The sequence below is a fragment of the Candoia aspera genome, chromosome 9 (genome assembly GCF_035149785.1).
Source record: "Candoia aspera isolate rCanAsp1 chromosome 9, rCanAsp1.hap2, whole genome shotgun sequence".
Lineage (NCBI taxonomy): Eukaryota > Metazoa > Chordata > Lepidosauria > Squamata > Boidae > Candoia > Candoia aspera.
Genome location: NC_086161.1, coordinates 12,877,095 through 12,891,495, shown reverse-complemented (window position 1 = coordinate 12,891,495; position 14,401 = coordinate 12,877,095). Strand labels below are relative to the sequence as shown.

Here is a 14,401-nt window from a genome sequence, read left to right as displayed (position 1 = left end):
CTTTCCCCAAAGAAATGAATATGTTATTGCTGCAAGTCCCTCCCTCCCTCCCTCCCTCCCTCCTTCCTTCCTTCCTTCCTTCCTTCCTTCCTTCCTTCCTTCCTTCCTTCCTTCCTTCTTTTTCTTTCACACACACACACTTTGCTGTTTGGGATGCACTCACAGGGGGTTACTTGACAGATAATAAACGTAAGCACAAGATATAATTCTATCTTTATTGTTTAGTGAGGGGTAATTTTGATGACAAATAACAAGCAGACATTGCTTAAGTGCCTTATGATCTGAGGAATTCCAAATATTTTTGCTCAATCTGCTAAATTGTTTAAGTCTGCATTTTTACTTCCCGCAAAACTTGCATTCCCCATAAAACTTGAAATAGACGTTCCCCTTAAATAACTCTAGAGATGGGAAGTTCCACTTTTTTCTACAGCTTCAGAATAAAAAACTGTAATGTCAGTGCCTCCTTTTTGACTCAGACCGATAGGTTTGTTTGGCTCAGAAGAAGTGCTTATGAACCAACCAGGGAACTGGGCAGATTCAAAAGAGCATGTTTCTGAGCTGCCATCCATCTTGCTATAGAAACTGAAATCCAAAAACCTTTCATTTTGTCTGTATAGCTCCATAATGTCTCTCTCCTAAGAAAACATGAAAGCTTGGTTAGAAAGAATATTGCAACAATTGATTGACTGGAGTTGGCTGCAGGGTTTGAAGTCCTAGACAAAAGGGTCTGGGGGCAGGTCTCTTCTCTATCAATATGTCCTGCTTCTCCTCACTCCTCTTCGGATGGCAAGAGTCCAAGGAAAGCTGGCCAACCCAGGATAGTGACTTCTTTTTCATTTCCCACAATGTTCTAGTGAGATCATAAGTTGGAAGCATATCAGTAGTTAAAAGGGTGGCCAGATCCAGCCACACAGCAAGGGGAAAACCATGTGGTCTGCAGGTTGTGGATTGCCCATCTTGTCACAAAGAATCAGGCAAGGAGGAAGGAAATAAAATAAAGAACCAGAACAAGTGGCATCTGAAAACCGTGCTACTGAGCAGCCATCCAAGACCATCATAAATTCCTGACCTTGAGAACAAAATGAAATAGCCGTGAATGGCCTTTCAGAAATTGGTTCTTCACCAATGGTGATTAAGTACTTGGTTCCCAGTATTATTTACAATAGTCCAATTTTTTTAAAAAAATCTGAAAAACACTAATAAGAGTAACCCCTCAACCCCATCGATCATACTCGGAGAACATACAGTAATATAAATCCTATCATGTTTTGGTACCTGGTGAATTGAAATCCTGTGGGTTTGCTATCAGCATGCTGTTGACCATGAAGAGGAATTTCTGGCTAATATCCCAAATTCTGAACAAGCGGGGTCCATTTAATCTTAGAGGTACAAACACTTCTGAAGTTGGTTTCGGATAACACTTTTTCAGTTGTGGAAGATACACCATAAAAATGGTATACATATGTTTATACAGCCATTCATTCTGCTTAAAACCATGCAAGCAAAGAAAAAGTGTGGTCAAGTGGTTTGGCTCAGTACTCCATGTAGCAACTGTATTGTTTGTCAGCTGCCCCATTTAATTTGGGGGTTACAGCTCAATTATGCATGGAAAGGGTGAATGGGCCCTGGACATCACTGCTTGACATGACCAAAATATGCAAAGGGGAATGACTGATTGGGATGATCTACTTACCATATTTATGTATGTATTATGTTTGAGTTTATTTTAATCATTTAAAGGTGTTCCAGAAATTCTATCAAAACTTAAGGTTTGTTCTTTTCTCTGGCCTAGGAAACCCACCATCCTTCCAAGGGAAGATCCAGAGCCAAAGGAATGCTAGATTCCAGACCAAATCACATAATATATAATTTATGGATATAACACATAACTTTATTGGGTAGTGATATTGCAGTATATTTCAAATTTATTTTTATTCGTTGATCACATTTGTATAGCATGTAAAGTATAGTATAGTATAGATAAGTAACAGGAATGAAAGAACTGTGTTTTTGTCCACCCTTGGTACTGGTGTGGCACCTGAAAGATTTCTAATTCATTTCAAGGATCTGAAAGTTGAAGCTGTCCCCAACTCTGATGTCTCCAAGACTTTTATCTCTCTGTTTGCTTTGCATGTCTCTCACGCACACACACACACACCCTTTCATCCCCTCCCTTTGCTTCTGCATCATTTCCCAGAATTCTGCCCTGCCCTTGGTAGGGAAGCTGGCAAGGCAGAACTATTCCTGAGCTCTATTATTATTTAATTCATTTTGTTTCAGTAAGATTGACCCAGCTTGCAGAACTGGTTTTTCCAGCAACCTCCGTAGGAGATCTCTTATCTCATTGCCTGTAGGGTAAAGGCAGCTGTTTTATTAAGGAGTAATCCTGCTTGTGCATACACGTAAAATTCCCTTGAGTGAAGCTTGACTCCTGGTGATTTCTTCGGCACAGCCATGTAGTTTTCTTGGCAACAGTACAGAAGTGGTCTGCCACTGCTATCTTTTGAGATGTTCTATTGATTTCCCAGTCTAGATGATAGCACTGCTATTCCCTAGTGGTTCCCATCCAAATGCTAACCAGGTCCAAACCTGCTTAGTGTTTCCAGATCAGCCAAGGTTAGCTAGGTGTGTATCTACCACTGGATTTCCTGGGATTTTTAAAAGTATGACTATGTTTGCTCCATCTTTCTTATTATTATATCTGTTATATTTAATATTGAGCCTATCAGGGGAAAAAGCGTGTGATTGCTCTAAACTGTTAAAGCCCAACATCAGTTGCATCAGTGGAGTCCTTGGTGCTCTCCAAGCTTGGTTTTTTGCTTGCAGTGTTGCAGTGTTGGTGGGGGTGTGGATTTCTCCTTGGTAGTTTCTTGATCAGGGTATGGTTTTCTGCTTGTTTGTCTGTCTTTACCTAGTTGGGTAATGAAACATCTGCAAGCCAACAACCAACAACCAAACTTGGAGAGCACTAAGGACTGCACAGTTCAACCCTGAGCTACAGATATTCTCTGCTATTGGAATCAGTTGCATCAGTTCTGGCACTGGGCACTTTCATAGAGATTTAGCATCATATTTCTCTTTAAAAATAAATAACAAGATGACACATCAAATTATGTCTCATGAGATGGCACAATGAAGATGTCTCATTTGAATGTGGTCTACATCAGTGGTGCTCACATTTTTCCAAGCCATGGGTCTGAAGAGGCATATTAGGGGCTGCATTTGCTCTTTGCCCCTAGATATTTGAATGTATTAATGTAAGTCTTCCTAAGTAATGTATAGCTATTATTTTAACTGAAAGTTAGGGTTTAATTATTTGGAAGTTAGAGTTTAATTTGATTAGATAGTGTTTAAAGATTATCTGAAGCTAGGTTATTACTTGAAAGTTTTATTATTATTATTATTATTATTATTATTATTATTATTATTATTATTATTTTAAGTTAGGCTATTTTATATAATGTTAGTTCAATAACTTTTATAGTGATTATAGATTTTACAATTGTAAGATGTATTCATTTATTTATAGCTGTTAGTTCTGTGGGTTTTAGCCTTACCACTATTTTAAACTATAAATCTAATAGTAATATATAGATTTTAGATTCATAAATTTGTTCATAAAACTTATAGTTTTTAGTTTATAGATCATAATTCCATAAGTATTTATGGTAAATATATTTTACATTATTAGATTGGAAATATCTCAAGAAAAAAACAAACAGAAAAATAATAAGTAATTTTTCACCGTGTTCTGGTTTGTACTGTTGGAATAATTTCATCATTTCCTCATCCCACGTCTTCTTATGGCTTTTGTTCTTCTGAATCCCCATTTCTACTATTTCTCCCAGTTACTCCAGGTTTGTTGCTGCTTCAGGATGTTGGGGAACTTTTCCACACTTGATACTACTATCCAAAGAGAAGCTGTTAAAGGAATTTGGCATCATCAACTGTGGTTCCTGAGAGACAAAGAATAGAGAGACCATCCAGCACATTCTGAACACCCACAGAATGGAAAGAGATCTGTTGGCATTTCCATGCACTGAAAAACTTTGACTTTTGTTCATCATAATTTTGCCCCCTTCCTATGAAATCTCTGCTGCCATGTGTCATGAAAACCCCTGGCTTCCTTCAGTTCAAGTCTACTCTTCTTGAATCTCTTCAAGGCAGATCTATTCGATCCTCATAGTACTTCTAAAAGACTCCACAGACTCATTCCCCACCTCATCTCATGTTCCTTCACAATGCTTAAAGTAGCAGTTCCTTTCCTGATGAAATCTATTGTTTTACAGATAGTCCTCACTTAACGATCATTTGTTTAGTGATGGTTCAGACTTAAGACAGTGCTGAAAAAACGGATTTACAACTGGTTCTCACACTTATGACCGTTGCAGCATTCCGTGGTCACATGATTGCCATTTTTGACCTTCCCAGCTGGCTTCTGGCAATTAAAATCAATGTGGAACTGCATGATTCGCTTAACAACTACATGATTCACTTAATGCCCATAGTGATGCACTTAACAGCCGCCCCAAAAAGATTGTAAAATTGGGTCAGATTTGCTTAATGACTGCTTTGCTTAGCAAACAAAATTCCAGTCTCAGTTGTGGTTGTTAAGCGAGGACTTAGACTGTACTGTACATAGACTGTACTGTCTATGAGAAATTTAACAAATGTATTTTCCATACTTTTGCTGATCTTAGTGGCAAAGAACTTTCTTTACTCTGATCAATCTATTTTATTCATTTGATAGGAGTGTTTGGTAGGGAAGAATTTGGCCACCGTATTCCATGCTTCTAACACACTGAAATTATCTATATCAGTTCCACATCTTTTTCTCCTTGAAGTATCCATCTCTCTTACACTCTAAAATAAGGAAGGCTTTTCAAGAGGGATTCAAGAGCCACTGTTGGCTAGAGTAACTATGATATGAAACCCAGAATGATTGGGTGTGCATTATGCACCATGAACAAGGCTGGGGCCTTTCACCATGGAGAAGTGGCAGGGAGGAGATTGGGGATCCATTTCTTTAACCACGTTAAATCTCTTGCAGGGCTCTCAGTGTTGCTTCTGAATGTTTCATGCTTCAAGAGAAGATAAAGTTCAGCAGCATAGATAATTACACCTATACTGTAATTGTAACCCTGTGTTTGTAATAAAAGATGTATGGGTTTTATGATCTGAACAGAAACCAGAGCACCGTATATCAAGATAGGCTTGTTCTGAAAAGGAATTGAAGACCAGGAACCAGCTAACAAAGCAAACTGTAAAATGTGGAGCAAAGATGCATTGCTCAATTTTTGAAAAGATAAAGCATCTGAGGTTGCCTTCTAATTTTGTTCAGAGGGAGAGGAAATATTTAACTCTTTGAAGTGTAAGCGCAATCAACGGCTGCGGCGGCTGCTGCTGCATCTTCATCTCTCTTTTGATACCATTTGAGAGATGTGTAAGAATTTATATTTTAAAAAGGGTTTAATCCATTTCCCCCAAATCCTGCCATCACCCATTCAAGATTTATACCTCTATTTTCTAATGCAAGAGGGAGAAGTGAAATTTGTTTACAAAGTAAAACAACAGAAAGTCTTGTAGAGTACCATAACATCAAGTTTTGTCACAATCTGCTTCATAAATTGATTAGTCTTGCCTGCAAAAGAAACACAGAGACACACACTCACGCACACACTGAGGCTTAATGGCAAATTCATCAATACCACCTTGAAATCAAACTGACCAAAATCAAGCAGTAGCATGCAGATTTTTTAAAAAAATGGCAAATCGTAAAATCCATATGAATTATTCCTGTTATTAAAAGCTCATGAAAAGAAATGCATTCCAACCTGGTCCTCAGATGACCACAATAATAGATGGCAAAATTGGCCAAGAAAGAACTTAGCACTAATGGGATGATTTAGCCCTAGAAACAGGGAAAGAATGTGCAAAAATATAATTAAGATTGTACTTGTCCTGGTGTGACAATTTTCTTTGGCTGAAAGATCCTTCTCTGTGTCCACCTCTGAGATCTGACATAATTTACAGCTGCTCTGTGACACTGGTGGATGTGTCTACCAACTGAGTGGAAATACTGTGATCCATGAATGGTTTGTTAAGCTTTCATTTCTTTACAGAATGATTTAGGCAAAGCAAAACTTTTGTTGGCAAGGAAGTCCTCCACCTGAGAGCACTAAAGAATGCTTAGTTGTATTTCCCTCTTATTTTGGAGAAGAATTCTCATTAGAAACATTTCAAGCAAAAATGAATTTATTAGTATGTGTGGAGAACTTAGAAAATAGGTGCTTTATCAGATTACTATTAGATTGTTACAAATAGTTATAACATCTGCATTATTCTTGTGATTCTTGTTGGTATGTGTGTGGCATCTATACAGACAATTTGCAGTAAAATGCTGCTTATACTATCTGACTATATACTAATTTCTCACTTAATTCAGACATTTACTTAAAAAGACAACACATATACTTCACAATTGTGAAAATCAGAAATATTTTAATTATAATTCCTGGTGGGGTATATGGGGTGCCCAGGGAGGGTAGCACTCTGGTGAAAGGTCGTGCCATGCCCATTTTAAGGCTGCTCATTCACCTTTGATCCCTACCTGGCCTCAGCTCTCACCTGCAGGGCCACAACTGGGGGGGGGGCAACTGGGGCATGTGCCCCGGGCGCCATGCTGGAGGGGCGCCCAAATGAGCACTGGGGGGTCGCCAAAATGGGCATGGAATCCATGTTTGCCCTGGGTGACACAGACCCTAGTTGAGGCCCTGCTCACCTGTGGCTCCAAATAGCTGTAACATGTTTGTCTTCTTCAAACCCAAAGGACTACCTATATAATTCCATGTGACTGAAATTCACAAAAGCTAAAATTATTTAGGCAAGCATTTCCATACCCCATAACAGCTGAGACCACTTCTATGTTTCTTCATTCTGGTATGTTGTATAGATAGCTCAAAGGGTTCTTCTCTAAGTCTGGTGGATCATATTTTTATTCTTTTGTCCCTGTTTCCCCATTTTATCCTCTCATCATCCTGCCTGATGAAGGACATTAGAGGCTAAGAAGCCTCAGCTAGCCCAAGAGAACTGAAAGAACAGGAATTTTAACCAGAGTATTCCACATTCTAGTCCAGCTCTTTGACCGCAACATCGCTCTACCAGGAGATAAGAAGAAAAATCTCAGTAATGTACCCTTAACATCACAAGGGTACTCCATACCTTACTGTCTTACTCAAAACACGTCTTTCCTACTAAGTGCCAATTAACGATGAGAAGAACAGCATGCATGCAGCATTCTGCTGCTTACACTTTTTTTCCCCTTGAATCTAAGAGAAGATCTAAGGATAGCTCTCAGCCCTTGGAGTTCCCCCCCATGTGATGTTGTTGAAACTTGGCAGTAAAATGCTGCAACTGCATGGCATAATTTTTCAGGTTATTTTCATTTTTATTCTTATGGAAATGAGAATCAAAACAAATGCATCCAGCTTGTGCTACAGACAAGAAATCAGCTTTGCCCCCACCTCTTCCAGTGACATTGCTCTGTTATGTCCTCCATAGTCCTTGGAGGCCGGAAAGAAAACAAAACAAAGAGGGCAACCCCCAACTTACATTTCCTCCCAACTAGATATTCCATTTTTAATCAAGCTATGAAAGTTTCATTCTACTACATGTAAAATACACTGGCAACATAGCCCTGCACTACTGCCTTCCTCTTTATTCGTTTTTCTTCAAAACTTTACCTTGTAGCTTTTCTGGGAAAAAAATACAGTGATCTCAGTACCTCCTCGAATATTAAAATTAACAGGTTTGTTTGGTTGAAGAGAAGTACTTAAGAACCAGCCAGGGAATGCTGCAGATTCAAAGCAGCAGGTCTTTCCACTGCTACTCGTAGGGAAGAAAGAGAAATTCTTCAATTCCCTGGTGTCTCTGTAAAGATCCATGATGTTTTTATCCTGAGTAAATACAAGAGTCGGTTAGCAGAGCTGCAGGATTAGCTACTTCTCTTTTTTTTAACATTTATTGTTAAAAATATTGAAATATAAAGATTTTTTTTATTAAAGCATGACGAAACAAACAGAAAAAGACTGCTATGTTTGAGTTAAAAGAAACTATTGTAAAACAGAAACAGTAAATTTTTAGGGATACATCCTCTTTCCTTTCATTTGTACCTGCAACCGCAGGGCACAGTTTATATATTTGAACTTGGAATCAAATATTAGTAATTACCAATAGAAGACAACAGCACTGGCAGGACAAGCTACTGTATATAAACAGGGAGCAATCCCGACACTTACTAGCATTGATGATGTTACCTAGTTGGGTAATGAAATGTCTGCAAGCCAACAACCAAGCTCAGAGAGCACCAAGGACTCCATGTTAGTAACTGTTGTTAGTTTCTATTTGAGTCCTAAAAACCCCCATTCCAGATGTCTAATTCTGCCTTGCTCTGTGATATATATATTATATAAGGTAGCCAATCCTGCTTCAATTTAGTTAAACTTTGATTGCAGGCATATACTGTCAATTTTCTCATTGTAGCTTATTCTCCAATTTTAGCCTCCCAAGCAGGATTAGCTAAAACAGTTTACTTACCTGGCCCCCACAGTTCACAACAAGCTTAATTACTTATTTCCACATTATTTATTTCCTATATTAAGAGGAAATTCATTGCTAATCACCTCGCCAAGGTGAACAAGCAATAAAAGCAGCAAAACAAATCAGAAGCACTTCATTAAAAAGCTATTATCCCCACCACAAAACATCAATAGTGATTTCTTTTTTTCACCAGACAGCTAAGGCTGCAACTGCATGCTATTGTGATAAGTACATAAGTCACAAAAACAGGGAGAAAAAAAAAACAGAATGCATTGATTTGGCAATCATAGTGTCTGTGTTTTTCCTAGAAAGTTAGTGGAATACTGCAAGGCTTATTCTTTCAAAGAAAGGGGTTTATGTGGGCATCACATACTGTGGTAGTTTTTAATGCAGTGTATAGATCATTCTATGAGAGCCAGTTTGCTCTAGTGGTTAAGGCATCAGGCTAGAAACCAGGTGGCCAGGAGCTCTAGTCCCACCTTAGGCCCAAAGCCAGCTGGGTAATCTTGGGCCAGTCACTTTCTTTCAGTCCAAGGAAGGAGGCAATGGCAAACCACTTCTGAAAAACCTTGCCAAGAAAACTGCAGGGACTTGTTCAGGGAGTCTCCAAGAACTGGACATGATTGAACAGATTAAAAAAAAGTAGATCATTCTATTATAGTAGGAGAAAATAAGTAGGCAATTCTTCAAGAATTAAAAAATGAAACTCACCACTATCACTAGCTGAGGATCATCTTTATCTGACTTCACACAGGACAAGACCTTTGTCTTACCACTGAGGCCCAAAAAGATGGGTAGTTTTTTTTGGTCTAAGTTAACATTGGGGACCACAGCCACCAACTGTTCTGGAGAACAATAAAAATAAACATGAGTCAACAAAAACAGAGAAAAGCATCTTTATTTGGAAAGTAGAGTTTTGCATCAGAAGCTGTTAGTGGAAGGATGTCAATAAAAAAATTTAAGGCTATTGAAATTAACCATAAAAGCAAATATTAGTTTTAAGGCATGCATTAGGTCATGACTTATTTTATGCTCACATTGATTAATTTTCAGATCATATGATAGCTTGTAGCTTGCACCCAGTGCTATATCCCCATTTGAATTCTCCTCATAGACATTTTTACTTAAAGTGGTTACCTTTAAGTGTAATGAGTATCCAGAAAAAAATTGGTGAGAAACTAGTGATGTCAACAACAGGATCTTTATTGACCACAAGAAGCATTGGTCCTTCTGGACTGGGGATCTTTTTCTTTGGATCATCCATCTGAACAATGTGATACTTCTCCCTCAAGAGATGTGGATCTCAGGTTGTACTGAACAGGGAGACCAAGGACCATTTTTCAACCCACCAGTCATATGTCCAATCCCCACCTCCCTAAACAGTCAAGTCAGGTTTTGGACAGTGGAACTCCCAGCAAGACTATTTGGATTAGACTTTAAAATCTCATCAAATCTCCAGTGGTGGAATAACTTCCCTGCAATCTTAATTGCAAGATTGCTCTCCATACTTCTGAACTCAGAATTTCTTGCAATATAGACCAGTAATATTATTTTGGAGTTTGGTTATTTAGCTAACTATTGCCATAATAAGTCCTCAATAAAAGCAGAGTGGTAAATACCAAGTTCTTTATATTATCCCCTGGAGTTGGCAAACGTCAATGGCAAACAATCTGAAATATCACTCTCTTTGTCCTTTGTTGTGTTTGGCCTTTTCAACCCTTTTCAGAATTTCAAGTTGACTTAAGATAATTTGCTTACTTATGTGTCAAAACATCCAACACTTCTGTTTCCCTCTTTTTTCCTTGATTGAGAATACATAGTTTCAGTTTCTTTATTATTACGGTCACAGACCAGAATTACAAATGAAAAAAGAAAAAAATTCATTGCAATGCATTGAAATACATTAAAAATACATTAAATGAAATAAACAAAACATGATAATATATTTACAAATTGGTAAAGTTGTCCATGGGCAGTCGAGGTCTGCCTAATTTGCAGACAGTATAGCAAAATTTAGCTATGTTCAGGGAAACTAAATCATTCTGATCAGATAGCAACAACTGAACATAAAAAAGATCAGAATTTCCTGGATATTTTATCAAATGAGGAGTTATTAAATGGGTTCGTGAATCCTTATAGAAAATACAGTATAGCAGGACATGTACTATAGTTTCAATAGCCCCTTGTCCAGAGGGACACAATCTCAACTCCTATGGGACTTTTTTGTAGCGGCCCTCCAAAACTGCTGTAGGAAGAACATTACAGCGTGCAAGAGTTAATGCCCTCCGAAATTTGGAGACAGTTATATAATTTAGGTATCTTGCTGGCTTATAAGAAAAGTGAAGTAAGTGATGCGGTCTCCACCCTCTCCAAGTGCCTGGGGGCTGTGGGGGTCTGGATGGGGAACAACAGGCTTCAACTGAACCCTCGTAAGATGGAGTAGCTGTGGATTGATGGCCCCTCAGTTCCCAGGAAGTTGCCATCTTTGGTTCTATTGATTGGGATTCCATCTCCTCTTGGATTTTATATTTATTATCTTATTTATGTTTTTAAAGTGTGACTGAAGCTCAGATGTTTTTATTATTGTTTTTATTGTAAACCGCCCAGAGTCCCCCATCAGGGAAGATGGGCGGTAATATAAATTTAATAAATAAAATAAATAAATAAATAAAAGGCTTGATTGCCCAAAAAAACACTCTTAGGCAAAGCTGACTGGTCCTGCTGAATTTCCAGTCTTTGATACACTGCTTGAATTCAGTAAGTGCACGCTCATAGCCCATCATTAGGAATGCCTCACAAGAGAAGCTGAGATATTGTAGTTTTTGTGAGATAGTTCTGAATCATACTGATTTATAATTATCCTTAAACAGGAAAGAACCCAAACCCGTAGGAAAAGACAGTAGTTTCAGCCAATGCGCTATAATACAAGTCCACACACCTGTTTCAACTTTAGGCAACCCTCCTTCCCTCCTTAATACTACATTTGGGGTACAGGGGGGTACCTGAAATATGGCCCTTAAGAATTTGGATTGAACCCTTTCCAATGGTGTGAAAGAAGGATAGGGTCCTAGCTGAGCACCGAAGAGTAATTGTATGCGAGCCTTAGCTGAGTATAGCTTCAGTGCTGCTGGGATATGCTGGGCTCCCCTGGTAAAGTGAAAGGACTGGATTGCTGCCAGTGTTTTTTGAGCGTTTTGTATAACGTAACTTTGGTGCGCACTGCGTTTAGTGGAGCTATGGAAAACCATGCCCAGATATTTAAAGGATTTAACTTGTTCAATATTCTGGCCGTTTATCCTCCAGATGTGCAGTTTAGGTCTCTTTGCAAAGACCAAAATTTTAGTCTTGGTATAATTGATTTCGAAAGCTTCCTCAGAGCAATAACTGGCCAGAGCACTCATGGCTCCTTTGAATCCAATTTGTGTTTGTGATAGGAGTACTATGTCATCTGCATACAACAAAGTTGCAATATGCCTATCTGCCAATTTTGGAGGGCGATATTCTAATTGATTCATTTTGGCCACAAGTGAATTGATATACAGATAAAACAGCAGAGGAGCTAAAATACAACCCTGCCTCACTCCTCTGTGAGTCAGAATCTCACTTGTGTGATGGCCTTGCGTACTGCATCGAACTTTGATTCTGGAGTTCTTATAAAGATTACGCATGAGCAGCAGTAGCCTTCTATTAATTGTAGTATAGATAAGCTTAGACCAAAGCCTTGCTCTGGGAACCAGATCAAATGCAGACCTAAAATCAATAAAAGCGGTATATAATGTCGAGCCTGTTTTGGATGTATATTTTTCGGCCAGATGTTGAAGTATAAGGGCATGTCCATAAATAGAATGTCCAGACCTAAAACCTGCTTGCTCATCTGCCAACATATGCTCTGAGTCAATCCAGTCAACTAGCTTATTGTATAAGTGTCTGGCATAGAGCTTATTTATAATACTTAAGAAGCTAATCGGCCTGTAGTTAGCAGGCAGGTCTCGAGTGCCCTTTTTATAAATAGGGACGATAATAGCTAGGCCCCAGTCCTCTGGAATTTGTGCAGTGCGCTCAATATAAGTAACCAGGGAAGCAAGAACAGGGGTCCACCAGTCCAGGTTGCTTCGTAATATTTCGGGCATAATGAAATCATTCCCTGGAGCTTTACCAGGCTTTAGCTGATTTATGAGCCTCTTTATTTTAGCATTTGTGACAGGGGCCCAGTCTGCATATACCCAAACAACTTCTAAAGCTACATGCAAGTTTATGTGGATATGGTAGGACAGCAATAAACAAGTATCTAGGTGACAAATCTGGGCAAATCTCCTTCTGAGACAAGAATGTGGTGCAGAAGCAACTGAAATGACCACCAGCTCCATGGTTCTCCATCAAAAGCAGCAAGTCATAAGCCCTTGGTTATCAACTCCAGAATTTACAGTTGTACTAAATTTGGTCCATTATTTTCTCTCCAGCAGCAGAAAGAACAATCTGAGAATTACTAAAATGCTATTGTTGCTCCCTGATACCTGATGAATCACAGTAAAGTGGGGCTGCTATCAGTTGGTTGTTCACAAAGAAGAAGTACTTCTGATCAGTATCCCAAATTTTGAAGTTCCAGGGCTCCTCTATAGCAGAATCTGGAAGACATGACCATGAATGGGTAAATATATATAGAATGATGTAAACATACAGTACATTAGTGTAGAAAGCAGGTGTCAGTAGAAGAATGTAACTTAATGAGATTCCCCCAACTTCCAAATGGCCCCCACTCTGCTGTTGTTTAGAAGGGCCATGAAGACCTGGTTCTTCACTCAAGCCTTTGGCGAGGGAGAGGGAGACCCCTCTCTTCTTCATGCTTGCCATCTTTTATCTTTATTTTTTATGTTGTATTGAGTTGAATGTAATTTGATTGTTGTGAGCTACCCAGAGTCGTTGGGAGTCGGGCAGCATACAAGTTTAATAAAATGATGTTGTTGTTGTTGTTGTTGTTGTTATTGGCACAAAGCACCATCTTGCAAACATTGTTCACATTCAAGGTTCAAATCATGGTTGTAAATTGCAAAGAGACCGAATGCAAATACAAACATGCATATTGATACTTCCCCTGGCCCATTTTGTACAATCCTTGAGACAAGTCTAAATCTCTCCATTGTTAAGAAACTGTGCATAAAAGCAATTTATCAAGTTCCCAGTTCTAACACGTTCATCCTGTGATGAAAATGTGGGCATGCACAGCCAAAGAACATGGTACATCTAACATTTTAGATCCGAATCCTAAAGTTGCTTTTCACCTTTAAATGCATGGAATAAGGCTTCCAATTCCTCATTCATGTTTCTCTTCTGTGACTCCATCTCAATAGCCGCAAGGGGTTACTTGTGTCTTTCTTTGTGATTGAGTTTCAGGCTATTAGATGCCTCTTTTACAGTTTTAGTTACAATCCTGGAAGGAGCAAATGAAAGAGATTAACATTACATACTATAATTCATGATAAGAAGAGAATTAGAGTCCACAAGTCATTTCTAATGATACGAGATCAAGTTCTTTGATGTGTATGGATGGAATGAAACCAGAAAGATTGGATTTTCACAAGAAGGAAATGCATTGTTTTATTGTTTTCATTGGATTGTTTGGATTCTGTATTTCTTACTACGGCTTTGCAGCATGCTGAACGGAGAGTAGGGAATTAAAATGCTTTAGATAAAGAAGAAAAAGAAAAGAAAAGGGTATGACTCAAGAAAGCTGCAGGACAAGAAAGCAGCTTTGGTTTGGTGACATGCTCAAAGTCAACTTCTTTGGCTACATGGACCGACAAAG

The 14,401-nt window shown here is 38.6% G+C and overlaps 2 protein-coding genes across 2 annotated transcripts; both read right to left on the bottom strand.

The window, feature by feature from the left end:
• Nucleotides 1-236: 236 nt before the first annotated feature.
• LOC134502848 (uncharacterized) lies at nucleotides 237-3,953 on the bottom strand. The gene is made up of 4 exons (XM_063311368.1): nucleotides 3,746-3,953; nucleotides 1,276-1,551; nucleotides 1,035-1,069; nucleotides 237-635 (listed from the first exon to the last, which is right to left on the bottom strand). The coding sequence occupies exons 1-4, from the start codon at nucleotides 3,828-3,830 to the stop codon at nucleotides 399-401; spliced, it is 633 nt and encodes a 210-aa protein (XP_063167438.1). The 5' UTR covers nucleotides 3,831-3,953; the 3' UTR covers nucleotides 237-398.
• Nucleotides 3,954-7,429: 3,476 nt separating this feature from the next.
• LOC134502677 (interleukin-36 receptor antagonist protein-like) lies at nucleotides 7,430-14,099 on the bottom strand. Its single transcript, XM_063311132.1, has 4 exons — nucleotides 13,878-14,099; nucleotides 13,113-13,223; nucleotides 9,310-9,443; nucleotides 7,430-7,955 (listed from the first exon to the last, which is right to left on the bottom strand). Exons 1-4 carry the CDS (start codon nucleotides 13,936-13,938, stop codon nucleotides 7,731-7,733), a joined length of 531 nt encoding a protein of 176 aa, XP_063167202.1. The 5' UTR covers nucleotides 13,939-14,099; the 3' UTR covers nucleotides 7,430-7,730.
• Between the last annotated feature and the right edge of the window lie 302 nt (nucleotides 14,100-14,401).